At 49.0% G+C, this 27,997-nt stretch overlaps 9 protein-coding genes and 1 non-coding gene across 10 annotated transcripts; 8 read left to right on the forward strand and 2 right to left on the reverse strand.

Moving 5' to 3' along the window:
• Positions 1–21: 21 nt before the first annotated feature.
• AO090011000160 (uncharacterized protein) lies at positions 22–2,244 on the reverse strand (the record flags this gene model as incomplete). Its single annotated transcript, XM_023232815.1, has 1 exon — positions 22–2,244. One exon carries the CDS (start codon positions 2,242–2,244, stop codon positions 22–24), a length of 2,223 nt encoding a protein of 740 aa, XP_023093385.1.
• A 1,834-nt stretch (positions 2,245–4,078) lies between these two features.
• AO090011000162 (uncharacterized protein) lies at positions 4,079–4,968 on the forward strand (the record flags this gene model as incomplete). Its single annotated transcript, XM_023232816.1, has 2 exons — positions 4,079–4,261; positions 4,312–4,968. The coding sequence occupies 2 exons, from the start codon at positions 4,079–4,081 to the stop codon at positions 4,966–4,968; spliced, it is 840 nt and encodes a 279-aa protein (XP_023093386.1).
• A 429-nt stretch (positions 4,969–5,397) lies between these two features.
• AO090011000163 (uncharacterized protein) lies at positions 5,398–6,874 on the forward strand (the record flags this gene model as incomplete). The annotated part of the gene is made up of 3 exons (XM_023232817.1): positions 5,398–5,511; positions 5,788–5,837; positions 6,286–6,874. 3 exons carry the CDS (start codon positions 5,398–5,400, stop codon positions 6,872–6,874), a joined length of 753 nt encoding a protein of 250 aa, XP_023093387.1.
• Positions 6,875–7,205: 331 nt separating this feature from the next.
• Positions 7,206–8,054, forward strand: AO090011000164 (beta-ketoacyl reductase; the record flags this gene model as incomplete). The annotated part of the gene is made up of 1 exon (XM_023232818.1): positions 7,206–8,054. One exon carries the CDS (start codon positions 7,206–7,208, stop codon positions 8,052–8,054), a length of 849 nt encoding a protein of 282 aa, XP_023093388.1.
• Positions 8,055–10,769: 2,715 nt separating this feature from the next.
• AO090011000165 (anoctamin family protein) lies at positions 10,770–13,157 on the forward strand (the record flags this gene model as incomplete). Its single annotated transcript, XM_001825792.3, has 4 exons — positions 10,770–10,863; positions 10,936–11,089; positions 11,144–11,438; positions 11,493–13,157. The coding sequence occupies 4 exons, from the start codon at positions 10,770–10,772 to the stop codon at positions 13,155–13,157; spliced, it is 2,208 nt and encodes a 735-aa protein (XP_001825844.3).
• Positions 13,158–14,844: 1,687 nt separating this feature from the next.
• Positions 14,845–16,212, forward strand: AO090011000166 (uncharacterized protein; the record flags this gene model as incomplete). The annotated part of the gene is made up of 1 exon (XM_023232819.1): positions 14,845–16,212. The coding sequence occupies one exon, from the start codon at positions 14,845–14,847 to the stop codon at positions 16,210–16,212; it is 1,368 nt and encodes a 455-aa protein (XP_023093389.1).
• Positions 16,213–18,797: 2,585 nt separating this feature from the next.
• Positions 18,798–20,060, reverse strand: AO090011000167 (uncharacterized protein; the record flags this gene model as incomplete). Its single annotated transcript, XM_001825794.3, has 1 exon — positions 18,798–20,060. One exon carries the CDS (start codon positions 20,058–20,060, stop codon positions 18,798–18,800), a length of 1,263 nt encoding a protein of 420 aa, XP_001825846.3.
• Positions 20,061–23,250: 3,190 nt separating this feature from the next.
• On the forward strand, positions 23,251–24,244 carry AO090011000168 (RTA1 domain-containing protein; the record flags this gene model as incomplete). The annotated part of the gene is made up of 4 exons (XM_023232820.1): positions 23,251–23,391; positions 23,428–23,440; positions 23,505–23,753; positions 23,814–24,244. 4 exons carry the CDS (start codon positions 23,251–23,253, stop codon positions 24,242–24,244), a joined length of 834 nt encoding a protein of 277 aa, XP_023093390.1.
• A 1,858-nt stretch (positions 24,245–26,102) lies between these two features.
• AO090011t00002 lies at positions 26,103–26,174 on the forward strand. Its single transcript has one exon. It is a non-coding gene; the product is annotated as a tRNA-Arg (tRNA).
• Positions 26,175–26,929: 755 nt separating this feature from the next.
• AO090011000170 (uncharacterized protein) lies at positions 26,930–27,961 on the forward strand (the record flags this gene model as incomplete). The annotated part of the gene is made up of 1 exon (XM_001825796.3): positions 26,930–27,961. The coding sequence occupies one exon, from the start codon at positions 26,930–26,932 to the stop codon at positions 27,959–27,961; it is 1,032 nt and encodes a 343-aa protein (XP_001825848.1).
• Between the last annotated feature and the right edge of the window lie 36 nt (positions 27,962–27,997).

The raw sequence follows: 27,997 nt of genomic DNA on the forward strand, positions 1-27,997 counted from the left end.
GTCCCTGGGCCGCCTGTCTAACTATAGACGTATGGATCGGGGATTCCTGGCCGCTTGAAGTAACACTTTCACTGTGATTGGAGCATCTGGCCTTTGATTAAGCAGTGTGTTCAACGGCCCATAGCTTGCGGCCAGGGTTTCCACGAGCTGTTCATTGACAGTCAAAATATTTCGCTCAAACAGCAGGTCAAGCACCACACAGGAATCCAGGTAGTTGTTGGAAAGCTTCTCTACCATTTTTTCAATTGGGAGTACACCATGAGGTTTGTCCAGAAGCAGACGCATCTGGTCGGCATATGAACAGGCCCCCAGAGATACGCGATCAGTAATAGGAGCATTGGGACATTTCTCGAACAATATTTCCAGAGTCTTCGGGTTGCGGATTGCACCCATGACTACCTTCTCCGTAACGGGAAGGGGACGGGCCTCCAGATGAGAAAGATATTCCAGAACAGATGATGAGTAGATGATGTTTCCTGCAGCGGCGCATACTATGTCCTCAGTGATATGTACTTCGGTCTCGCTATTGTTGACTAGCAGGTCCAACATCTCCAGCGGGGCCTGGGTTGTTGAAGCAGCCATTGAAATTAATGGTTCAGATACCTCGAATGTAACGCGCGGGTCATCCAAAATTGTCTTCATCATGGACAGCCCACACTCCCAATTCCCTATAATACTTTTCATGACTGTTTCTGTCAACTGCACAGATGGTTGAAGTTTGTCGATCAGGAGTTTCAAAATGATTGGTGACCTGCTCTTTGCAGCACTAGTCAGGACATCTTCGGTAATTGATGCACCGGGTTCTCGCAGCGGCCACAGCAACTTGAGCATATCTACACCCAGGTTGTTTTGTGCAGCTGCCACCAAGATTTTCTCTGTCACTTTGATGTCGGGACGAGCCTGGAGCAGGGTATCCATGGTGGCAGAGTCGCACTTTATGGCCATTCCTTCTAAAAGGGCATCCGAGAGAGGAAGCTTCGCCGGTCGCCTACGTGCAAGGGCAGCGATGCCGTCAAAGAGCATCGGCAGCCCTCCCGTATCGATAAACATTGTAGGGGAAATATAGAACCCCTCCTGTGATCTTCTAGAGAGCAACTCGAGCATTTCCTCGGCGGGGGACGAAAAAACGACAGCGCATCGCATAACGTCGCCAGTGATGGGTACTGATACTAGACCCCTATCTCGCCAATCAAGGAATATATTCAGGATTAGCAATCCCGAATATCGATTTGTCATCGCGTAACTAACGATGTGCTCTGAAATAGACTCGCTGGGGCCTCGTGCCGTGTCTTGCAGAACCCCCCGGTCCAGCAAGGCCTTCAGAACGCCTTCCAATGCGTGTTCTACTTCCACATCGTGCTTCACGAGACCGATCAAGGCCTTGGCGAGCTCGGTAGAGATTGTAATATTCTTCCTCAAGAGCAACTCCACTATTTTCAAGCGGCCCTCAAGGGCAGCACGTTTCAACGGACACCATGACATGGCCTTCCAGGATTGCAAAGGGTCTGCTCCCTGGTTGACCGGAGTATCCACGGGCCCTACTAACCCCATTTCAGTAGCCCGATCGATAGCTGGCTTGCACTCGCTGCGGAGTTTGTTCCATTGGTTGTCATTGGTAATCGCATAACTATCGGCTATGCGTGACCAATTAAAGTACACTGTTGGCTCGGTGAACAGGCTATCTATTTTGCGTCCCAGGTCTGCGTTTTGAGGATTAATGTCGACAAGAGCTGCGACATATGCCTGCCAGTGACAAGACGCATATGCAAGGAAAGGCTTTATGGCCGCCATTTCTTGGTTCAATTCCTCCGTCTGGCAAGAAATGCAGTCAACCGTCTTTTTCGCCAGGTGATCCTTGGCAGCACGCTCTGAGAAACGGCAAATATTCCCAACGGCATCTTCCGAGACCAGGAATTCCTTCACTGAAAAGTGGGCCAATCGAACCTCCTCACCCGATGTGCTGAGCAATGATGTAGTACAAATGTCCATGACATGGCGCGAAGACCGTAGTGACACGGAATCAGCCACGGTTTGCAAGTCCAGCGGCGCGGCCGAAAAGCACATGGGAATCAGAATCCCACGTGCGATGGACCGATCCCGCTCTGCGATATTGTCTATAATGGTTTGATAGGTGGCTTCGAGCGAGTCCGGAATCGTGCGCAGTGCCTCCTTCATATGGTCGTCTGTTCGGCATTCCTCCAGCCTCTTAACCTGTAGATCAGCCCAACGAAAGCGCCTGGACATTGAAGATCAGTATCTGGAGTCGTGCATGGGGGATTGAACGCTTGGTGTGCGTGTCGTACCGTTCTCGAGAGAGCAATAGAGTGTCGATTACCAACACCTTCGTGTCCGCATCCAGCTCGCGGAGACTTCCCCCGTCGAGCTGAGCGCGGACAAAAGTTTCAACATCCTTGGCTAGTCGCTGCTCCAGGTTGATTGAAGGAAAGCTCTTCATTGTCTGGCTTATATCCTGCTCCGGGCGACTGGTGGTCAATATATGAATGTTTTCCTTCTACCGTTCGGCAATGCTGACCAACAAAGAGAGAAGGCTTTCTCGTTCACGGTGGTTTGGCTTTTGTGGACATTCATCCAGGGCGTCAAGAATAATGTAAACGTCTCCGGGTAAGCTCGATAGTACGCCATCGAGCATGCTCATCGTTGTTTTCCGGTCCGGCTGGCTTCATTTCCTGCTATGTTCCTCCCAGGTCTTGCTAACGGACGGTGCAAGCGGCGTCCGACTAAGTTGTCGAACGAAAGACCTCATCATACGGTCCACGCTTTGGGATTCATCATAACTGAACTGAAAGTACCAATATGCCAGGGACATTGACGCGTCTTCCTTACAGAGACTTTCGATATCTTGCACGACAGTAGAGCTGCTGATAGTCAGAATCTATTCCTGGTCATATTGCTGTTATCAACTTACCAGAGGACGGATTTTCCCGCAGCCCACTAGATGATGTACGTTAGCGACGGCTTCCCCAGCAGGACTACCAGGGCATACCAATCCCTGGGAGCCAGAGAACACTGCCAGACGACCTTTTCCAATCTTAGTACTCTTTCATCTCAAGAAGCCAGTTTCCCGTGTCGGGAGCCCGACTCTCTTGGGCTCTCGTCTGCGCGTCAGAGAACGGTGCAGTTGACACCCACCCTAAGACCTTGTACTCTTCATCGCCTAGAATAGTCAGTTAGTCCCTGCATGCTTTATGCCCCATTGGATCTGGAATATATTACTTAACACTTTGGAGTTCACATTTTTCAAGATATTAAGTGACTTATCTAATAGGTTGAGAGCGTCTTGAGCCGCCTCGCGGTTTCCTGTATTCGATGAGCAGGCTTTCTGTCTTTTTGCTAAACGATCAACTCACGAAGGGTGTTTGTGAAGTCTGCCCACTTCTCTGCGCCTAGACGCTCCTCTTCAATCTTTCCCTTCAATTGCTGAAGTGGATGGTCGGAAATCGCAAGGATGCTATGGTACATACTAGCTGCGGGGTGGTCAGCGATGGATTTGGGTGGATTTCGTAGGACAACATACTACTGAAACTCTCGTTCTGACCTTTGTTGTCTTCGGCAGTATAGTTCAAGATGGCCGTATAGACTCGGACGAGTGCACGGTCAAAGTTCTGGCCCCCTGCGACTTTCTGATCTCGATAGTGGGTATTTCAAAAGAATATTGAGGTGGGTGAGCGTGCCCAAATGTTCTTTCTAGTCCCGGTGAGTGGCTAGGAAAGGAGCAGAAGATACCAGAGTCTCCATCCTCTATCCTTGCTTGGAATAAGTGAGATCCGGGAACGAGGAATTCTTGTGAGGAATGGACCCATCCAAGCTGTCGGGACCTAGGCCGAACCCTACCTGAGGTACCAAGTCCGTTCTATTCACTGATTGACAGAAATAGTATGGTTTCCGTGCGCTAAAAGTGTATTGCAAGCAAAAACACGAGGGCATTTCCGTGGTAGCGGCAGAACAGCCACGCATTGTGCGGGAACTTATCAAGTGCCAAGAGACATTTTTCCCACAACAATTCAACTCACTGACATATAGATTGAGCCGTCTTTCTGAATCTGATTATCGGTTACGGATGTTTGTGACAATTGCTCAAGAAATATCTGGATTCCTAAACCTTCCACCAGAGATTCTCCTTTTGGTATACTGCAGCCTCGACTCCATCGCCGATGCATATTTTCTTTCTCAGACGTGTCAGCAGGCCTACCATGTCTTCAGCCGACCACAGAGTCAGCCAAAAATATTCGAATCAATCATAGTACGTTTTGATCTCCCAAGGTTTGGATCAAGCTGCTAATGATTACCTAGCACAATGTCCTTCAAGACGCTGCCCCAAACCAAGCCTGGCTGGAAAAACAGTTTGGTCCCGGATCACTTTGGCGACCTAAGGAGGCTGATCTTCCAGTGGATCTAACAAACAAACCGGCCCGAGAGTTTCTGATCAATATCGGATTCCCTTCCGTCAAGCTCCCCCGCATAGGTTTTAACTCTACCCACTTGAAAACGTTTGCCGACAAGGGGGACAGCTTGTGTAGGTATACGGGCGAAGAGCTCTATGGGATATATGATCCTGATGATGAAGTACCGGCTCTAAGTTTTTGTCTCGGAGAAGTATATACCCAGTTAGTCATGCTGGAGAATGAGCATGGTCATGTATTCTGGTATAATGGAGATTGCTATGATTCTTTGGGGCGTGACCGAGGTCTAGTCGCACAAGGGCTGGATAGTCTTGCCGTGCTATTGGGGATGGTGGTCGCCGTAACCAAGGATCTACGTGAAAGCCCATTAGATCTCTCTCTGGAAGAATTGGAGCGCCGGGTCGAGATCCTTAAAAGGCCGCTTGATATATTGCGGGGGAAAATGAGAGATTATGACTTTTACGCGGAGGACGCCGAATTTTGGAATGATCTGTTCTCTGAATTGTTAGATGACTGGGAATTTCGGGACGAGTCACTTGGCTCATAATCAAAATACAAGTCCATTGACAATTTTATTTTCTCTGTGTTTCTATGTGATATGAAGAATGCGCCTGTACGGGGGGCTATAGGTATTATAAAGTATTCTAATCATGGGACAGCGCCTTACTATGCAATACAGAATCACGTAACATAGGCTGTTGGAAAAACTTACCAAAGAAGATTAGCGTGTTTCATATGAGGGTTCCTGGAAGTGTCTAAGAGTATAAACATTTGCACCACTTCTGCAACCAGCTGTACCAAACGATAGCAGTATACCCCTGCCCTGGTCCTTAAGCGCTGTGCTGATTCTGTGTCGCTTTTCCTTGTATGATGAATGATAATATAGCGCCAAAGAACGACTAACCAGGTATTCAGGAACACCACAAACGCGGACAGGACTTGTATCCATTGTTGTGTGGTTACGGTCCTTTTCTCCATGGGCCCGAGGTTTAGAATGATATATATATGTGATCGAATACCCGAGGTGGAACTTGGTCACGTAGAGGAGAAAAGAAAAAAAAAAAAAAAAAAGAAAAAGAGGGGAGGCTTCGTAAGCCAGACAAGGGGCAAACAGGGTTCTTTGTTTCTTTTGTTTCTTTTGCTCCGTTGTTCCTTTGGTACTTTAGTATTCAGCTCCAACCCCTCTTTGTCTTTACTCTCTCTCTCTCTCTCTCTCTCTCTCTCTCTCTCTCATATATCAAGTACCTCCAAGGTATTCCCCGTGCTGCAGTCGACAGCAAAACTTTTTTACAGCAACTTAGACATACATCATGGCTACTTCTCCTCCCACAAGTCTATCCCAAGCCTTGGACTTTTAGCCATCTAGCGGCCCCTCAACCACACTGCAGCTCCCCTCAGACATTGGGATAGGCAATGGTACGTAACAGACATTTTGCCTCCAGCATTTCCTTATTTCTTTTTTTCTTTTCTTTTCTTTTCTTTTGTGTGTGTGTGTGTGTGTGTGTGTGTGTGTGAGTGAGTGAGAAAGAGCGCGGACTGACACGCCTCGCCGGGCTGGGTTACAGTGACAATTGGAGGCTACATCGCTTGTGTGATGGCTAAATATGCCCTCCACTATGCCCGCCACCATCCTAAGATGCAGCATCAAGTTGATCTCCGCTCAGCAGTCGTGCAGTTCTATCGCCCTGTGTTCCCCACCAAGCCGATGACGATGACGTTGCGAGAGGTGAGCATCGGCAAGGGATGGTCCACTCTGCGCGTCGAGTCATTCCAGGGTGATAAGCTTACCACTTCGGGGGATCTGGTGTGAGTAGATACCTACATAGATTGGCGAATAAATTGTAGAAAGAGAAAGCACTAATAGGAAGGGTGGGATTGTCAGACTCACCAATTTCTCAATCGAAGGCGTGACGCTTCAAACGGGCTGGCGTCCCTCGCCGGAGCCCAAACCCATCGACCTCACGAAACTCGAGACAGACAGCCATCCCGACTGGATTTCCTACCACTGCGCCTTTTACTCGGATGGGTTCCGCCGGGGACATTCCTACGCCAAGGCCTTCATCCCGAGAACCCCGCGCCGCGAAGACACCTTCTTCGAGCAGTGGATTGAACCGGGCTGGGACTGCCACCCGCAGGGCTCTCTGGTGCAGAAAGGAACAGGAACCGACACCTATGCGCGATGGACCAACGAGATGATTCAATTCATAGTGGAAATGCCCCTTCCTGTCCAAGAGAATCTGTTCTCGCCCATAGACGGCAAACCATCGACGGGAAGCATAGCGGCCACGCTCGAGTTTGCTGAGCAACAACAGAAGGCGCGCGAGGAAGGTCGAGAAGATTGGAGAGCGCTGGAGGAGGACGGCTCCAAGACGCTCAAGGCCAGAATGGTCAATGTGTCGTTGACTTTGTCCACGGAGATCAAGCAACGCCTGCCTTCTGAGGGCGTTCGCTAGCTCTACCTGCGAAATGAATGCAAGCGCATTCTGAATGGACGGATGGATATGGAGGTTTTGCTGTTTGACGAGAAGATGGATTTGATTGCGATCAGTCATCAGACGGCCGTTCTTATTCCTCCGGCTTCTAAAATTCAGAAGTTGTGACAGTGGTGAACCCGCGGTCGGGGTTTACCAGTGGCAGCTACAACTTGCGCTCTTTCTATAGTGACGGACCTTAAACCTCAATTTGAAATGGATAGTATGCATCACAATTTCTGCTTTCCAGCCTACATACGGTGTTGCCATTGTCCATGCACTAACCCATCCCTAGGACCGCCTCTTTTCTCAAATGCCCTACCACGACTGGAAGGACGCCGTCAACTGCAAGTCCCTCGGATCGTGGAACCTCCACTCAGTCCTCCCTCGCGGGATGGACTTCTTCATTCTCCTGTCCTCGGCGTCCGGTCTAGCCGGAATAAAAGGACAAGCGAACTATGACGCGGGGAACACGTACGAAGACGCACTAGCCCGCTACCGGGTCAGCCAAGGTGAAAAGGCCACTGCGCTAGACCTCGGCGCGATGGTTGATGACGGGATCCTGGCAGAAGATCCTAGCTTGCTGCGTCGCGTTCTCGCGTACGGCACCCTTGAGCCGATTACGCGGGCTAAGTTCTACGGCATTTTGGACTATTGTTGTGATCCGGCAAGGGAGTCGGTAACTCCTCGTGAGGCGCAGATTGCGTTTGGTCTGGGGACGGATCGTGGTGATGGGCTGGAGAGCATTGATTATCAGAGGCAGCCTATGCTGCAGCAGCTTATGCTAGCTGGGAATCGGCAACAGGTCGGAGCCGGTGCTGGTGTTGGTTCCGGGGGCGCTCAGCATGCTATCAGTGATCGAGAGCAAATAGCGGCGTCAGCGTCCCTGGAGGAAGCGGCGCAAATTGCTGCCGAGGCGATTATCAAGAAGCTGGCGAAGTCTCTGATCACGATGCAAGATGGCTCGTCGGTTGAGCGTGATCGACCATTCTCGGTGCTAGGGGTGGACTCCCTTCTGGGCATTGAGTTGCGGAATTGGATTGTAAAGCAGTTTAAGGTCGATCTCGCTGTTTTTGAGACTCAAGGGGCCGCCACGCTGGAGACATTGAGTCTCTTGGTTGCGCAGCGTTGCACTAAAGGAAGGGGGGGGGTGGGTAGCTAGCAGTACGCGCACGTCTCAGTCATGTTGAGATAGGCAGGCAGGTGGCTAACCATGTGACACTGATAACGCACCACGCACCAAGTCGGCTAGTTGTAGGGGAACCATGTTTTGACGGGAACATAAGTAGATATAGTAATCTCGGCATGTTCTATGCACAGGTTGATACTCAATAGATGCCCTTATCACTTGTTGACGGGAGAGGTCATAGTGAAGGTACATGCAGCCATCTATTCCACAGTATCCTACCAGTTGCCTGGGAGGCGAGGGTGATTCTTTTAGACTTTGAAGTCATTTCTCGACCTTTACATGTTGTTATTCCAGGAGCTCTGATTGGCGGTGTGAACCAGAAATCTCAAGCTCTGCAGCTGCACAAGAAGCACCATAACCCAAGCAGCCAAGCTTTGTGCCGAAAGTTAGTCCAATGAACTTCCAGGTGGAAATAGTTAAGTTAGCATATCTAGTAGACTTGAGAGCATTGATAAGGATTGCAGTACGCAACATGGAGTAGGAACAGGAAGACAATCTGGCAGGGTAATTGCCTTTCCGGAAATAGAATCGATATCTTCATTGTGCTGCCTTTCAAAGGAAAACAGCATCGGAGGTATGCATCAACTGAAAGACCATAAGGAAATGTAAACGTCATCAGAACCCAGTCGAAAAGTATAGTACATAATTGACAAAAAAAAAAAACAACGTATTACTCCGCGCCAAACTCAGCCATTAGTGATTATCGAATCAATCGTATGCATCATGCGCCATGCATCATATATTGTACAGTGCGGATCTGTAGAAGCTGTTAGCGCCATTTTACGACTGCTTCCTGGTACTGAGCATCATACTGAAAATTTTTTTTTTTTCTTGCTTTGTTTTCCTCTGGTTTCGTATCGGACTAATGCTCGTGGACCGGCTTTCGGAAGCGAGGATAATAGAATAAAAAGAAGACGATCACAGCCAACAACACGACCAGCGTGGGTAAGAACATGAAGGTAAACAGCAGCAGACTCAAGCCAAAGGCTGCACTCTGGCCAGGAAAGAAACGACGAGCCATGATTTCACAAGCGTCCCAGAGCATTGAGGTGGATGGAGTTGAGAGAAAGGCGGTGGTGAACTTGGGCGGTCAGCAAACAGCGGCGCTAGAGCTCTTTTCGGTTGAGGGCGATCAGTACTCGACCGTCGGTTGAAGATGTGGACGGCGAAGGGATTTATTCGATGCAAAGGTCGCAATGAGCGAGTGTCGGAAGATAGGAGAGTCAATCGGTAACTTATTGAAACGGCTCATGGAAGGGGTTGCAACACATGCAGATGGAGATGAAGGGGAGGGAAATGAAGGTATACATTATGTCCACATCTGCTGTGCCTCCCGCTGACTAAGAACATGCGTTCTTCAATGCTGGGGGAGGAAAAATGGTATATCGAGAAAAATAAATTACTGGCTGATTTCTCAGTGCCATACGGAGTACAGGCAGCGTCTATTTCGCAAATCATATTTTACACCGTTACACCATGATCATTGCTGGAAGAATGGAAATTGGACACAGACGAAGAGATGAGAAGTATCCGCGATCTCCCGTAAGGATTCCTCCACTATTGAGAAACGATTGGCTGGCAATAGCAGGACCCCCATTTCACTCCACCAAACTACCGGCGGCTAAAAGTAGTTGGGGTTGCCACTAAACCGGATTCGGGTGAGTGACGCCAATGGAACCTGTAAGGCACTTGTTTTTTCTGCGCAGGCAGCAACATTCCCAATCAGAGTACGATTCCTCTTTACTGGTATCATACCGTTCTGGTATGAAACAAACGGCATGTTCTGAAAGGAGCGCATCTATATATGGAAATCGTAACAGAGTATCCATCCGTACAGAAACTCAGTGGAGACGAAACATTTCCCCTGTGAGGCACAACATCGATCATGTGGGTAGGTGGAAGGATCCAGATTAGAGGCAAACCCCCGGGGGAGAGCCATAGCTCCCCTCTAGGCAACCACATACCAATTAAATTAATTCGCTTGCAGGATTAGTTGCCATATGAAGAAATTACTGTGTAGCACCAGTGGCTTGGACAATGACAGCCATTTCCTAATAAAGTAGGTGAGTTGTTCTTTGGTCGGGATATTTCTGTTCCTTTGCAGGATACATCCTTGGAGTGTAAGAATAATGGGAATCATTGCTTACGAGTCGTTGGGGAATATTCCGAGGTTCATCCATGGCTCCTCCATTCCCGGAATCCGTCCAGAATACGCGAGGCTGCAGGGCAACTGGCAACAAGGAAAAAAAGGTTCCATACTTTGGACTCTGAGAGCCAATTGCCTTGTAGGGCTGAAAGCTTGGCACGGATCCTCGGTTGTCACTTCGTTACTTCCACGGATACCAAACAGGGAGAAGAACAACACTGCTATTAATACTCACAATTAGTTATTTATCGTTATGTCGATTTTTTACCGTCCAGGAATGTTAATGTTGTGTAAGATCGACAAACAATATTTAAAATGTCCGTGGGGCGCACCCCTTGCACCCAGACAAACCCTGATTAACCGCTTTATCTCTTTCTCTTCCTTTCTCTTTCCTCCCTTCCCTTTCCCTGCCTTTCTGCAGGGACTTTTCGTTGACCGAACCGCGGATATGCGGACAACCCTTCACCGCCTGACCATCACACCTTAAATCCCCTCTAATGAATTTATTACTATACCTTCTGGCACAACATCCCTCAGTCGACATGGGTCTGCTTACGGGAAGCCGCCAACTCGATGCGGCCGATGCCCACAACTTTGGTGTGGATTGGGTCATCCACTACCAGTTTGAGGATACTGGTATGTTCTTCTCTAAATCAATCCGATCGTCGAGTGAAAGCCGCTCTCGCTAAACATGCTGACGTTCTCCAGAAATGCTGAAGGCCATCGAAGAATTCCGAACCCTCATCAAAGATCTGCAAGATGCGAAATTACAAGTGCAAGTTCGCCCTGGCTATGGCGCTTCGTTGTTGCTGTGCATCCGCGTCCCCCGCGACCATCTGGGGAATATGGTCTATAAATCTCGGTAGGACAAGTCACTTTCTCTACCCCGCTTTTACCAGATTTTAATACCGTCTAGAGTAAAGGATTGGCTGTATGGAATTATCCACGAACTCCCCATCGGCGACGAGCACACTTCGATCGACTCCGAAACACCGGCTGAAGAACTGCGATCCGTATACCACGCCGTCACCTGGTCCAAGGCACTCGGCGGTGCGGGCGTCACCGCGCAGTTAGGCCCGTGGAAGAACGTGGCCAGCACCTTCCCTTTGCATGATCCGACCGCCAACGCCAAATTATTGCGCAAATGGAGTCACACGCTATTGCTAAACGCAGAGGATCTGGATGCGATTCGGGCCTTGTATGGAGAGAAGGTATTTCCGGACTACATCCGCCTGGTGTACGACGCTAACGTGCCGTGAATCTAGGTCGCCTACTATTTCGCATTCATCCAATGCTACTCGACGTTCTTGGTCTTCCCTGCGGCATGGGGCATCTTTACATGGCTCTATCTAGGACCCTACTCGATTACGTCCGCTCTGGTCAACTGCCTCTGGTGCATCGTGTTTGTCGAGTATTGGAAAATCCGAGAAACCGACCTCAGCCTCCGATGGAACGTCCGGGGCGTGGGGGCCTTGAAAGTGAATCGCCCGCAGTATGTATGGGACAAGGAAGTACGCGACTCTGTCACGGGGGAGACCGTCCGTGTTTTCCCGGCGCACAAACAATTTCTTCGCCAGCTGTTGCTGCTGCCCTTTGCCTCAATTGCCGGTCTCGCATTGGGTTCATTGATCGTGGTGACATTCGCCATGGAAATCTTAATCTCGGAAGTCTACACCGGCCCATTCAAGGAATACCTCGAGTTCCTTCCGACCGTCCTTTTCTCCCTGTCACTTCCGTGGATCAACGATACCCTGACGGACATGGCCACCAAATTAACCGATTACGAAAATTATCGCACCCAGGACCAGTATGACATTGCACAGACCACAAAAACCTTCGTCATGAACTTCATCACCTCTTTCCTCCCCACGATCCTCACGGCATTTGTCTATGTCCCATTTGGCGCCCGACTGCTGCCGTATCTCGATGTGATCCGCGTTGGAAAGCTGGCAACGGCGTTCGACACCCGCCGAGTCCATATTGATCCCTCGCGGTTGCAACAAGAGGTCATTTACCTCTCGGTGATGGGACAGGTCATGAGCTTTGGGGAGGAGATTGTGCTGCCCTACGTGAAACGAGTGGTCATGCAGAAGTGGCGCGACTATCGACAAAAGAATGTGCCTGCTGGACAAGGCCGTCGTTATTCCTACCGAACCGACCAGCTTTTGAACGATTCCCCGGCTGAGGCATCCTTTCTGTCGAGAGTCCGGAACGAGACTGAAGCCGACGAGTACAACGTCCACGACGATACACTAGAGATGTGCGTTCAGTACGGGTATCTAGCACTCTTCGGCGCGTCATGGCCGCTGGTACCGCTCGGTTTTCTACTCAATAACTGGCTGGAGCTGCGGGGAGACTTCTTCAAGTTGAGTCTCGAATGCCAGCGGCCGCCCCCCATCCGAGCCGATTCCATTGGGCCGTCGCTCCAAGGATTGGAGATTCTCACTTGGCTCGGAACTTTGTCCACTGCAGCCATCGTTTACCTGTACCGCGGCAACATGGCCGACGTGCGTTTATCCACTCTCCTCTTGATCCTCCTTGCGGCGGAGTGGGCATATCTAGGGCTCCGGTTCGTTGTACGGACGGCTGTGGAGAAGATCGCCACCGGCTCGCTTCGCAAAGAGGCCGCCAAACGATATGCGCTTCGCAAGAACTATTTGGACTCCCTTACACGAAGTACATCTCCTAAGGGTCGACAACGCGTCCGCTTCGAAGACCGTGTCAATGTTTATACCACGGGAACAGATGTCAGAACGAACTCTCAGGAGTTCCTGCACCCCGGTCATCATGAGACATCAAGTGAGCAGCGCTTCTGGTCTTGTGCCGCCCAGGACACCGCGGACGCCGGCGTTCGGTTGATTAAAGCCCTCTGCATGGGAGATCGGGTGCAATCAGAGAATAAGTCCGAGAAGATAAAAAAGTGCGCATAGAGTGCGCCCATACAGCCCACCTTGAACGATCGATTCCTTTTTTTCCTCGCGTTTCCCACATTATACGGTTGACCTGTAACTATCGCTGGTGTCGATAACCTCCCTGCTGCGCGGGATCTCTCTCGATGTCTGTACCCGAGGCAACAGACTCGGCTACCATGGATTTGACATCCAAATCATTTATAACTATAGCGCTATCCATTTCAGAGATGCGCATATAGCTAGGATCTTGTACATATATTAGGGACCTTCCTTCCGTTTCCTTGAGTCACGTGCTTCTGGGGTTTTCTGCACGAATTACATTAGTCGATATCTACTATTTAATACACATCGGGTCTATTCATACATTTCTTTTGGTATTAGTATTGTAATCAAAGGGAGGGAAAGATGGTGAACCAACCACTTATTCAGTATTCATGGTCGTGAAAGTTTGAGACTGAGTCTATTGGCCCCACCCGTTGATCAAATTGCTTACTATGGACAGTTACCTCACTAGTTTCTCCAGTCTTAATCGTGGTATAGAAAGTGATAATTAACTATGGAAAATAGTACGAAAGGGGTCGATGACTTGAGAAAAAAAGTCAGCTAGTCCGAATGGTGATCGTTTTATCACGTGGTAAAGAAATATATTTTGAGACATCCGCAACCGGCAAAGAGCCCAAGTATGTATCATGCTCTATCAGGCAAATAACCTGTAGCACAACAGCTTGCATGGGTCACATGGCTTTTATTTTACGTCTAGCGAATCCACGTGCATGGATTGGTTTCAATAATTCTCCCCCGACTGGGGAAGATGATTTCCCACATCGACATTGTTCCACGGACCACACACAAGGATTTACCACTAATACCAGACCCAACCACGCTTTGCTACGTATCCTCAGTACGAAAATGGGACTCTGACAGGCAGGGTGGACCCTTCGGAAATGCGGAATGGTATGAGTTCCCCTCATCGCTTGAAATAGGTCATCTCCGGAATGGGTCAACTCCACGGTAGGGCTGAGACATGGGATTGGTGAGGGATCTGGATTCAAGCGGGGCACGGATCTTTCGGCAAGAGATGATTACGCAGTTTATGATAGGTACACCAATAATCAGTCCTTTTTCGCATGTTTCCTGCGGTATAGAGTTGATACGTGGATTGGGTAGGGATGGGCATGGATGCAGATGCTTGTTCATGCAGTAGAGGGATGCGTTGGGAAGGTAATGAGCGGTAAAGGGTGGTACGCATGCCACGAATTATCCAGATCGAAGGAAGGATGACTGAGAGGAATCGTCGAATCCTTCTAGTTCTTCAGGATCTCCAGAATGGATTAATACTAGTTATAAGACTGAATTAGTGGCAGCCCACTTTCAGCCCTACAAGGCAACGCCAAGTTCAGGGAAAAGTCAATCAGCCATCCGTGGTGACCAATCGCGGACCTCGGGTGGTTTCCCCAATTCCACCTCTTCAAGTCCGTGACCGACATTCCATTCTTTTAGTCGTCCTGTTCCCCTTTCGCTTTCATTTTCTTGTCTTTACCCGTTCCGTTAAATCAGGGTGCCCACCCGTGACCCTTCTTTCTTCCCCCCTTTCCCTCTCTTCCTTCCTCTCTTTCTCTCACCATCCTCTCTTATCTCCTTCCTTCCTTTCCCCCACCTCTTTGACTTCGTTCTTCTGGAGGAGCGAGTCTCCTCCGGTCACCCAATGTGTCCCCTCTCCGAATCGAAAACCGAGCTCTTTCTTCAGGAAGAGAATGAAACGGGAAAGATTGTCCCTATGGTGACTGTCGTCCGTCGTCGCGGACGCTTGCATTTGGTCCACCCTCCCTGGTACCGGAACAGTTTATTGGCGAGCACAGGGTTTCTCGAGTTCGCCAATGCCGGTGATTTCGCTGCCAATGTGTGGAATGAGATCCCTGTACCCCGACATGCAATGATCCTGATGGCCATTGGAGGACCAATCGCTTTGTTGATGAGTATTGTCGCCCTCCGTGACTTTATATTGAGTTGGAGGAATGTCAAACTGCTCCGCGCCGAACGCCGATACCTACAATCGCTGAAACATGATTACCTGGCTTCCGCCAACCCTGACCCGGATCTGATCCGGCTGATCGACAGCCGTCTTGGCCTTGGATGGCGGGAACTGGGAACGGAGCTCATTGATCGTGTCGCGATGGACGTTTTCCTCGGTCTCGGTGCTCTCCTCGTCGGTACCGGTACAATCATGGCCATTTGGGGAGCCCATCCCAAAGTCTTCGATGCCAGTAACCTCCTGTCGGGGTTCGTGGGAAACTCCTTTGCCGCAGCGTTCGGCGTCGTCAATGCGGTCTGGTCCGTCTACCTTGCCCGGCGATTCCACCGCTACGATAGACTCTGTACGCGCGCCCCGGCCCTCTCACCGTTCCGCGACCGTCTCCACCTCCGCTTCAGTAAATTCAAGTGGCACGCCGTCGTTTCCGGTCTCACCGGTCTCATCGCCGGTGCCGCATCAATGGTTACAGCCAAAATGTGGTGGGGATACGTGGTGCTAGCCCCTTGCATGGTACTGCAGTTGTTATGCAACCGGTTCTGGCGAACCCAGTTGGGCTACGACCGTCCCATCGTCAGCGACTACGATCAACGGGGCATCCTAATCCGCGAGACGCAAGAAATCCGCGACGAAGAAAAAGACGGACCGCTACTGGATAGTCTTGCCTCTACGGTCACCCTGTTCAACGCACTCGGTGCCCTTCCCTCGCCCAGTGAGGCCCTCGACTGGACGAGTCTGGACTCTCTCGTTCAATTCATGATCACGAACGACCTCTTTGATTCCCTCTGCGACTGGCTCGCACGCGATAAATCCGTTCCTTCCGACGTCCGCGACGCCGTCTTCCGTGACCCATCTTCCTCTTCGGAACACACCGAGATTACCGTCTCTCCCGATCACCTCCTCCGCGTTCCTGTCGCATTGCAAACCCAACTGCGCGATCTTTGTCGCCAGTTTCTCCAGGAGGACGGACGGAGGGTGTTGCTCTATCGGGAGCGGTATCTGTTAGAAATGATGGGGTCGATGCTCTCCAGGGAGAGCCAGTAATGTAGCACGTCCTGTATACTATTATGTACATCGCACCTGTTGGATGGGACATCGATTGGGACACTCTGTGCCGGCACATGAGGCAGTAGATCTGCAAGCATAGATATTAATATGGTTATCTTAATGAATAGAGATGTTCATATATTGGACAATTGTTGAATCATACTATTTAATGAATACACAAAGAGAGAAAGCCTTATAGAACTATATATCTACATATCTTTACATCTGTTTTCATCTACTAGTCATCAACGCTGCGCCCATAGGGGCCCCGGCGAACACATCGAAACCTCGCGTAGCTGAGAACTCAGCAATCTAAGTTAACTGATCGGTGGATCAATTATTGTGAACATGTGGGCACACTGGTACAAAGTTTTATGGATAGAAACCCCCTTTTCCAAAGAAGAAAAAAAGAAAAAGAAAAAGAGAAAAAGGAAAGGAAAGGAAAGCATACAAGAAACCAAAAACGGCACTACTACAGGTATAGGCCATGATCATTATGATCGGCTCTCTGAAGATTACCCCGAGAGCGAAAAGTCCAACCGTTTCCATAATATGCGTAGCAGTCCCTCTCACTTCTATCTACGTTTGTAGATTAATACTCCGTAGATAACCCTTTCGTCCCCAATAAATGTGATGATAGAACTGTACATAGAAGGTGCCTCAGGCCTCTGTTTAGATATGCAGCGAAGGCCGGACAAAGAGTAAGCCCGGCACCGAACCTGACGTCCATTTCCTGACCCACCCCTTTTGTCAACCCTAATCAATTAACGTCAAGGGAATCCATCCCGCGGAAACAATCTACATTACTGATATGGGTTGTAGAGGACTGTGGAATTTTTCACATCCATGGTTAGTAAGACTAGATTCTCTCTTTAAATTACTAGCGCTCACCCACCCCCTCCAGGAAAATGGTACCGCTCGTATCATCCTCGGGCACAGATAAGCCATCCGGATGATAAACGGACATTACGGAGGGTGAGAGAAGTACTTGATAAGCCCACCGATCTCAAGGGCTGGGTGCTATCTCCATGCCCCAGTCCGATTCATTCAAATTTAGATTATGTATACACTATCGACCTAGATACAGGTGTTTTCATAATCTCGCTCTGGGGAAAGCCTGATGGTACCTTGGTACCTACAGCGATACGAATCGACCTGGCTAGATTTCATGAAGAGGATTTCAGCATTCTGATCAATCATCCACTTCCACGGCCTGCGTACTTGGTAGTTGATAATACTAGCGTGGCCGATGGGTCCCAATATGAACCACTAGGTTCTGAAACACTTACTTTCGATTTTGGCATCCCTACTCCTATGAACGAGCTACAGGAGCTATTGTTTACCGACTTTGTCTTTCATTGGCGCTTCCATATTGATGACCCCTTGACATGGAGATACAGTTCCACGGTATTCAAATTGCTATGTATAGCCCTTCTTCGTCTTGCTGCCTGGGACTTCGAACTTCCAATCTCCTTCTCCTCCATTCCATCTTGTAGGCATCCAGAGGCAGACATCTATTGGTTCCACGGTTACCTGATAGTATTGCATGAAGATATCAGGTCCGAGGCCATGATAAGTGGGGCCATATTGAAGGCCAAATCATACATTAACAATCTGGAGTATGAGTGCAACGAAGTCCACTTGATCCTCATGTCACCATTTCATGTGGCTTTCGTGAAGTTGCTTCATGGCACTGTCATGGCTTCCAAGAGTCTAGCCTTATTGACAAATGTGTCGGCAAATCAATGCTCACCCGGCTTTCGTGCTCTTGTCCGGGTTCTCACATCTGACTGCCGGATAAAGTCTCGCGCTTATAGAGAAACGTGGAAGTATGATATACCGCCCGAAATTCTTCAAAGACTGCTCTACGCGTCGGAACCTCGAGATGCCGTAGCATTTTCGCAGGCTTCCTTTGTGGCCGAGCAATGCTACTATGCCTCGATTCCCCAGATCAAAGATATCGTCGTGCAAACATTCAAGTCTTCTATACCGTGCTGTGGTAAGCCTGGTGGCTTGAAAGAGGAGGGTGTTTGTTGTTCTAAATGCTATTCCTGGCAGCATATTGGGTGTGTCGGTCTGAAAAACCGGCCATTGGACAGTAACTACGTTTGTTTAAACTGTTACGAAAGTAGGACCTGTACGGTTCTCGATCCTGGTCGGATAAACAGAACAAGTTGTCGACGACGAAGGGAAGGGCACCCGGTCAAAGTTGGATGTTCTGAACAGTCACTCCATTTACGACTTCTCAAACCCTCCCATCTACGACCAGAGTTACGGCTTGTGGGGAATCTTTGGCCGGTTCTACCTTGCCTCATAGGTTACACTATTCTTTTCAACGGCGCGTTTTCTGGCCTGGCATACGGCTTGGAGAATAAAACTTAGTACGCGACTAAGTTGGTAGCATTGATTGCACGATTTCTTGAAGATGCGTAATTAATTCTGATCATAATCCTCCCGAGCATATTGGAAGCCAAATTCCTGAGTTGGCACTTGTCAATTATTGGTAACGGATCCAACAGAGCCCAAAGGATATACACATGAATCCTGTTCTATATTAAAACCCACAGAAAACCGCTCAGAAGCTAAAAGCTAAACAAGCCACTCCTCCTCTTCCCCAACGGATAAACCACCAAAGCAGCCACAAACAATCCAACCGTAATCCCAATGGCAACCTGAACCATCCCGAACCCCAAATCCTGAACCGACTTCTGCTGTCCCACCCCGGTAGACTGAGTATCCCCATGACTAGCATTACGAGTGATATTCGACCGAATAGCATCCGCCGACTCAACACCGGCGATCAGCGACCCAGACGCCGCAAGCCCAGACGGAACGAGGACGAATATTCCCGGTAAAATAGCCGTGGCTGCATGGCCATGCCACAGCCGACTATACAGATTTCCCATGACGCCTATGGCGAAAGCACCGACGGTATTGGCGACCTGTGTATTTGTCCCGAGGCGCTTCGTTACGAAGTAATTTGTGACGTAGCCTGTGAAGGAGATGATGACCATTACCGGGCCCTGTTTCCATTTCCCCTGGTTGATGATCAGGAGGCAGATGGAGAAGGCGATAACGAAGGGAAACCGGGCGACGTAGGGGTTTTTGAAGCCTAGGATGTTCGGGCAAGTTGTGCTGGATGTTGCGGAGCGGTCGATGAGCCCGTAGATGGTTGTTCCGACTGTGACGCCGTAGCCTAGGAAGAGGGAGTAGATGATTGCGTAAACCATGCGGATGGAGCCGGGGACGATCTTGTGGGATTGGAGTTCTAGACTGCTGCAGAGGACTGTGTAGCCTGGGAGGATGAGGGCGATGGAGGACTGGGCGATGGCGGAGAAGCAGAAGAGGCGTTGGTGTGGTGTTCCGTGGATGGTGGTTGTTATGCTGCCAATGGCCCGCGCAATGAATGAGGTTAGCACTGCTGCTGTGACTTCGAAGACGTTGGAGTAGAGTACTGAGCGGGGGGCGATGACATGTTGCATGATACCGAGTAGACAGCCGTTGAAGAATATGATGGGCATATCGATGGGTCTGGCGCCGAAGGCGAATGGGCCGACCATGGCGGTGGCTAGGCCGCAGACTAGCACGATGATGAGTTTGTTGTACCGGGGTTTGCGTTTCATGATGTCTTCTAGTTCTTGAGTTGCTTCTTCGATGCCTATAACGTCGTGGATAACGTTTTTGTAGATGTTGTGAGTCTCAGAGAGACGGCCTAGGTCGACGCCTTGCGAGACGCGGACGAGTTTGACTTCCGCTGTCCGTGTCGAAGGATCATCGAAAGACATGATCATGCAGCCGGGCACGTAGAGATACTGGCTATCCACTTGGAGGACCTTCGCGGTCATTTGCATGTACTCCTCTAAGCGATGCGTGGGGGCCCCAAATACCATGAGTGCCTTGCACAGCTGCATGATGTATCTCTCGCGCGCAATAATCTGCGCAATCTGTAAGGTAATTTGTATCTCATCTTCGAGCCTCATATTCCCCGACGAATGCTTGCTGCGTCGTTTCGATGCAGCCGTGAGTATTTCACTCGAGACTGGCGTGCTCGCTCCACTGACATTCGTCGATGCGGTAGCTAGAGCGTTGGGCGACATATTTGGTGGCTTCTTATACCATTTCATTTTCCGTGGCGTAGATGTCCCAGATGCACTCCCACCTAGAGGTGTCCCTATCTCTCTCGGAGATTGACTGGTAGTTGACATTGCACCTAAATGTACATGATCCAGCGCCCCATTAAGTTTCAGCAGCTGGGACAAAACACCTCCAGTACTACCACGGCGTCTTATACCCGCATTAGTCCACGCATCAGCAGGACTGCCCCAGTAATCCGGGCCCTTGTGCGGATAGTGTTTATTATGTCCGGGACGATGATAAGCCATTTGATCTTGGGACATTTCCCGAACCAACCGATGGGCCTCAGAGCTCGATCGATCGTGGTCATACACCTTCTCCGAAAGCGTGAGCTCGCTATTCGCTCCCGAATCAGGACGATACCGCATAGCACGCATATCGTGTTCATCAGCAGGTGGACGCCCAAGTCGAGTCGCGTATTCTCTCGCTTTCTTTGCCGCCGCATGTCTAAGCTCGTTAAGCCGGCTTAGAAGCGAACCACTAGTACCAGGTTGAGAAGACTGCGCCAGGCCCTCTTTCTCAAAATCCACACTATCCGCCCCACTATGCTGATTGAGATAGATGGACCGTTTCCTCGGCCGTGCCTCAGTGATATCTACAGATCCCAGCGTGGGCCTTTGATGGCGGCTTTCAGGTGGTGATGCATCGGGCGAGCCCTCTGACTCTGTGTCGACATCACCATACTCATATCTCAGATCTGTCCCGAAATGCACCCGATGGCGAGACGGAGACACACTGGTCGGACTGACGCTGTCTGGATTGTTCCCTTGTGTCTCAGCATGATGCTCAGGTGTTCCTGGTTCAGGGGTCCCTGGGCTTTGATTTTCGACACTCCGGTAGCTGATTAGGGAACTCTGGCTTGCTTCACTGTCGCGGCGGTTCTCGGGCATGGGGCCGGTTTGCTTGGAGGAGTTATGAATAGTCTGTCTTTGAAGTTATGGGATGTCACAGTTCTGACATTGCACGGCAAATAAAGTTGCGGTGGTTGTAGGATTGGCCGTATATGAAAGTATGGAAGCTAGTGTTGGACAATATTGTTTATATCGAGAACCGAGTGCAACGCAAAAATCAGCAACACCACATGGCCGAGGAAGCCCTGGGAAGTTAAACAAACTTCAGAATGACCCGCAGTCACAACGGTCTTGGTCAGTCCAAGGGGTATTATTCAATAGAATCCAATGTCTGGGAACGATGAAAGAACGGACAACGTCTACTGGATGACCGTCCAAGAATAGCAAGTGAGTATATACTGCGTGGAAAACCACAAAGGGCCCTACCACGGGTAGATCAACGTCATATACGGATCAGCGTACGATATAACACCACCGAAAGGCAGCCTTATCGGAGTGGACAGCTGGTGTGGAACTTCCTGGACGTTGACGCATTGGGTGTAAAAGTCTATGACGCAAATGGGTGCCATGTGGGTCCGTAGGAACATTGGGGTTTTCAAATTTATAGGACTTTAGATGCTATCACACCAACTTGATTATGATTGAATTATTCTTCTGAAGATTATCGTAACACATTTTTACGTGGGTATTATTGTTCATTTGGTAGTATGTGCTGGTGCTGCAAAGTCGATCGTTTTCTTGAAGTGAAAATCTTCTAGCCATGTGGAAGCTTCAAATGTGGATCGCCGAAGGTCTAGACATGGGTTTTCGACTTTGATAGATTCCGATCTAGAACATCGGTATAGTAATTGAGTTTTCATTCGAGCATTCCACGATAACATCGGTCATTGATTGATCGCAGAACTCGGTGTGCCCGAGGAGATCCCGGGAATAAATCTATCGGAGTCGGGAACCTTGTTAAAGTTCACCTTGCCCTCCATTTGAGTGTACAAACCTCGCGATCTCTTATGAGGACATTGGGACAGCTTAAACAGGTTGACAATCATATCATGTGGCCTGGTTTACCAGGCAACGCGTACGATTGACCGATACTACTGTTGTGCTCTGGGTATAGTCTTTGATATATTTAAAGTCAGAGATAGCCCTTTACATGACTCAGGTGTGGCTAACGGTGGTTCTCAATGTCACGCCGAGATGTAATCTTACTTTGAAGAGTTCAAAGTAAGTAGTGTAGCATTTCCCCAAGTGGCGTGTGCATGTACACAGGGGTGTACATACGGTGGCCAGGCCAAGGGCATAAGGAGATTTTTCAATGAACCGATACTTCACATTTATGCAGATGTATTCGAATTGCATAGCTCGATGGTTCGCTATATTTTTATTTAAGCAAGATCTTGTAAATAACCTTCTATAATTTAACGGCACGCATCAGCTAAGAAAACCCCTGACTAGGTCAATTCGGGAGGCAGAATTTCTAATCTGCCGACCTCGCACTGAATATTGCTTTAGAGCGAGTACGAGGGGAAGACGAGAACGAGGCAAATGAGCAAAATACAATTCTTAACCCTAATCCCTCAGCTAAACGTCGACTCTATTATTATCCCCTGTGGGTCTGCTAAGATTTCACTACCGTGCGGCTTTTCCGAACGCGAGAACGAAAACGAATCCGACGATCAAATAGCGCTGAGAAAACGAATAACCTCTGCAGGTGGAATTTCAACATCGTATCTGGGGGTGACTATAATGTGAAACAGCTCCACATAGTTCATACATAGCCCTTTTTACTTAATGGGTGTTGCTGCGAAGGAAGGCTATTAGATGTACGGAGTACGGAAATCTTTAGCTTCTAGGCCTATAATTACTGGCTATGCCACAGATCTTCCATCATGATTTCTCTTCTGCCTAGTTTTCTTCATGCTTTAAATTTCTGCAGCGTCGCTTAGATGTTCCAGCTGACAACACCATCTTGAATCGCGCCGACCTTGTTCTTCATTGACAATTTCACAGAGTCTCGTTGTGTTGGAGGATATCCCAGCAGCAGCAGATAAACATGAATACACGCCGCGCAGACAGCGACTCAACAGGAGATGCAATATCATTCTCCTTTTATCACTATGATCCGAGCATGGCTGGTGCCGTTATCTTCATCATTCTTTTTGCGGGAACAACCATCTTCCATATCTACCAGATGGTCAGAACCCGAACTTGGTTCTTCATCCCTTTTTAGATTGGAGGCATATGTCAGTGACACTTCTTTCGTTTGACATATAGATGACAATGAGCAAGGAATGCTAATTTGAGTAGTTGAGGTACTCGGCTACATTGGTCGCGCCATGTCCAGTCGGGAATCGCCGAACTGGACCCTGGGACCATATCTCATCCAAACCTTGTTCCTGCTCCTCGCTCCAGCCCTGCTCGCCGCTTCTATATATATGTTCCTCGGACGAATAATATTAATTCTACAGGCGGAGTCACACGCCATCATGAGAAAGAAATGGTTAACCAAAGTGTTCGTGACGGGTGACGTCCTCTCATTCCTCTTGCAGGGCTCTGGTGAGTATTATATTGATTAAAGTCATCAATGACTTCTGCTAATTACCTTTTGAATTCTAGGTGGTGGTATTCAAAGCGGCGGCAGTCTCGACAGCATGAAACTAGGAGAAAAAATCATCGTCATCGGCCTTTTCGTCCAAATCTTCTTCTTCGGCTTTTTTATCGTCACGGCAGGCTCATTCGACATGAAATTAAAGAGGTATCCTATTCCACGATGCTACTCTGCTGAGATTCCTTGGAGGAAACATATGAACGTGTTATATGCGTCGAGCATGCTGATCATGATCCGGTCTGTATTTCGGTTAGTTGAGTATCTGCAGGGGAACAATGGGTATTTGCTGCATCATGAAATCTACCTATATGTTTTTGATGCGGTGCTGATATTTATCACCATGGTGATCTTCAATATCTGTCATCCGAGTGAAATTGGAAGGCTGTTGGCTAATCAGGCGGATTATGAACTGAAAGATACATATACTACAGTACCTTGATCTGTTCTTGTATATATATTATAAGAGACAGGGTCCATTGTTATCGAAATACTAGGTTCAGTATATGTACACATAGAAAATTTCTTCTTCTCTTAGTTGAGCATTCTTTTGATATTTACCTACCTTCAAAATAATAGGCCCGTATTCAGCTAACAGGTAATCGTTCTTACCATTCCATTTTAGAGGTATTTTCTACCTCAGTGTCGATCATGAATAGTATTTAGGAATTATATGAGTTGGCAGGTGGCACAAGGCCATCACGTGTGAGGGGACGAGGCTGAAGAATAAGATCATCATAAAGTCGCTTTTCTGTCATTTCTCGACCATACAAGCCCTCTAAGAGTCTTGCTAAGAAGTCGGACTGATACCTGACAATTGCAACCCAAAAATGGCTGACCCTATATCGGTGATTGGCACAGTTGCAGCTGTCTTGCAACTAGCACAGAGCGCCTGCAAAGCCGCCCTAGGACTTTATAATTCCTGCTCGGTTGTTCAGAATGCACCACAAGAAATTATCTCGATCAGCCGGGATGTCCATGCATTCTACATGACAATTTCCAACCTCGAAAGCTCACTCCGCAGCGACGAAGTGGCAACCGTTGTAAACGGAGATGTGCAGATAATGTTGACACTAGAAACCCTCAAGATCCCGATTGAGAATTTTTCCAAGGCCTCTGAGGCTATAATGGAAAAACTTATCCCACATCTCAACTGATAGGACATCGCAAATCCAAAGAGGATGATTTAGCCGTGGAAATGTGAAGTGGTGCTTCGAACGGAAAGAGATCTCTGCTTTGGGGGCAGATTTGGAGCGAAAAAAGCAACTCTCATGACTGCTATAGCGATTGCACATTTGTTTGTCTCTTTTGACCCTGTTGTGTGCGGAGAATGTGTTCATATGTCCTTCATAGTCTGGTTACCCTGAAAACCCGTGCGCCCTCGTGCCCCACTATCATAGTCCAAGGAAGGCTTGACATGGATGACGATCTCGCCTCGTCTGTGGTGAAATACACTGCATCGATTCGTGACGGCGAAAGCCAAGGGGACTTTGGCTTCAACGAGGACCTCGGCTCGGCCCTGACCAAATATGCTGCACTGGTGCTTGGTACCCGCAACGACCATGTCACCGGCTACGAGCTGTTATACGACGTAATTGTCGACGGGTGAGATAAAATCCTCTAAGAACATTCCACACTGCTGTAGGTTTGTGTGCATTTCCTCATCCTAGTACAGGCATTAGCTCACATCTTGCACAGTGATTCGAAGGGTAGATGTGGAGTGATTTCCTTGAGTAATTCTCGATATACTGCTGGGCAAGCGGGCAACCAACCTCAAGCTTTGAACGAAGTCCAAGTTATTATGGGAGCTAGATATCTGCAGAATTTGCTCTGGGGGGCGTTGTATCTAATTTTCTCTGGGGATTGTTCAGAAAATGAGATATTCGAGTTGATTTTTACGAGACCCGACAATTCGAACTCCAGAAACAGTTGAAGAGTTAAGCCCCGAGTGGTCACCGCTTATGATCATGAGGAGGTATATAGTTTTTCGATTGGCGTAACGATTTGGGAGTGTAGCGTAGTCAGAGGAAGGAGGTAATTATCACTGCCGTAGAAAGATAACGAGAGGAGATATTAAAGACGTATATGATCCAAGAGAAACAGGCTGGTAAATTGGATCATTTCATGAAGACTATACTGCGCCTAAAGTTTCGAATACATAAGTAATCAGAGCATATTCTCGACTCGACTACCTTTCTATTTGTAGTATTTCATCCAGACTATGTTTAGGCGAGTTTGTTTATTTGACTCCATTCCCTTTTGCATATTACGGCAAATATACAGACGTCTCATCAGAAATTGGCCGGCTGGCCCAATGGCAAGGCGCTTGACTACGAATCAAGAGATTGCAGGTTCGACCCCTGCGTCGGTCAAACTTTTTGGTTTTCGCCACCAGAGAGAGATCCATATCTTTGTCGAACACGAAAACTTTGGTTGGTGAAAGTCCACAGGTGTGGATCTCCAGGCCAAGGTTTTTTACCGAGGTTGATTATATTAGTGTGGCCAAGGAGCCTTTCCGGAAAAGGAAGTTAATGTTGGATCCGGGCGTTTCGTTTCGTTTCAATGCTCTTCATGACGATCAACGCTATCATCCCTCGTCTCTCTGTCCTTATGCTGAATCTGGCAGCTCTGTCTACCGGGAGACTTATCCGAAGTCCAACGGCATCTGTTTCTGTGCGACAAATAGCCAAGATAAATCATTATCCCCACGGGTGGACCAGATATTGACAAGGTTACTATTAGACTAATCTCATCATCAAAGCCTTGGACGGCAATTCGGATTGCGCCAAATAGTTTTCGGCAGATCAACGAGGCCCGTATTCGCCATGGCGCTATGCTTAAGGTCATTTCAAGAACAATCCCCTATGGGACAGTCCCATCATTTGACTTGGAGTCAGTTTTATGATCCAACATCCCTAGGATATATGATTGGTGGCTCTGCAAAATCAAGAACCGGGATTTGGTCCATCGTGCTCTGCATCTTGCATGGAACATGAGTCAATCCATTTCTTGTTTTCCTGTCTTTGTTCCAGTTAGCGCCTCCGCAGCTATTAAGTGTTTTATCTTCCCACTTTCCCACCCATCAACCCCCCCACAGCAACGTGTTAATAAAAGGTTTGCAACAACCATGGCCGCCCCCATCGGGGTGCACCTGGTAGGAAGCATCCCGCTGCCCAACACCGAGCAAGTTTTGAGGCAGATCCCCACAGCGCTGCCAAACCGCCTCTACTCGATCCCAGACGGCGAACCAGGCGTCCGGCAAAACTATATCGGCTGGGAGCTTTCCTGCTTTCCCCCGGAGACATGGCGACCATTTTTGCCCGGCAGCACTGGGCTACCAGCCGACCACCCCGGCTTTACTCAGGATTCCGTGGCGCCATCTCAGTACGATGGTGCTGCACTCGATTCCTATAAGCGATTCGTGGAACTACGCGATCAAGGAATCATCCCACCGGGAGTACGCTTTCAAGTCTCGCTTCCGTCACCCCTAGCCTGTATTCAGGGCCACTTGCGCCCTGAAATCCACGCACAGCTTGAACCGTTCTACGAACGCCGCATCCTCGACTCGCTGAACGCAATTATAGCCGGAATTCCCGCTCACGATCTCGCAGTCCAATGGGACCTACCCTTCGAAGTGATTGACTTGGAGTATGAACGGGGTCGGTTGCCGGATGATTTCCCCTTCAAGCCGCACTTTGCGCCCGTCAAACAAGGGGTGTTGGGTCGGATTCAGCGCCTCTGCGCAGGAATCCCGGGACAGGTTCATGTTGGCTTCCATCTGTGCTACGGGGATCTGGAAGGCAAGCATCTTATTGAACCTGAGGACCTAGGATTGTTGGTGGAGTTTGCGAATGATATTGTGAAGGCGATCAGACCACGTACCGTGAATTGGGTCCATATGCCAGTGCCGAAGGACCGGGATGATGTGGCGTACTTTGAGCCCTTGAAGGGATTGGCAGTGGATGACAATACGCGGCTTGTCTTGGGCTTGGTGCATTTCGATGACGAAGACGGGACTAAACGTCGGATTAAGGCTGCGCAGTTGGCCACGGGGAAGAGGTTCAGTGTAGCGACGGAGTGCGGAATGGGGAGAGTGCCGAAGGAGCACCTCGACAGTATCTTGAGGATTTCGAAAAATGTGACGGAGCCTATTAACTGAGTGGGCACGAGTGGTTCTTGTCTGACAGGATGATGC

This window comes from Aspergillus oryzae, chromosome 7 (assembly GCF_000184455.2).
Source record: "Aspergillus oryzae RIB40 DNA, chromosome 7".
Lineage (NCBI taxonomy): Eukaryota > Fungi > Ascomycota > Eurotiomycetes > Eurotiales > Aspergillaceae > Aspergillus > Aspergillus oryzae.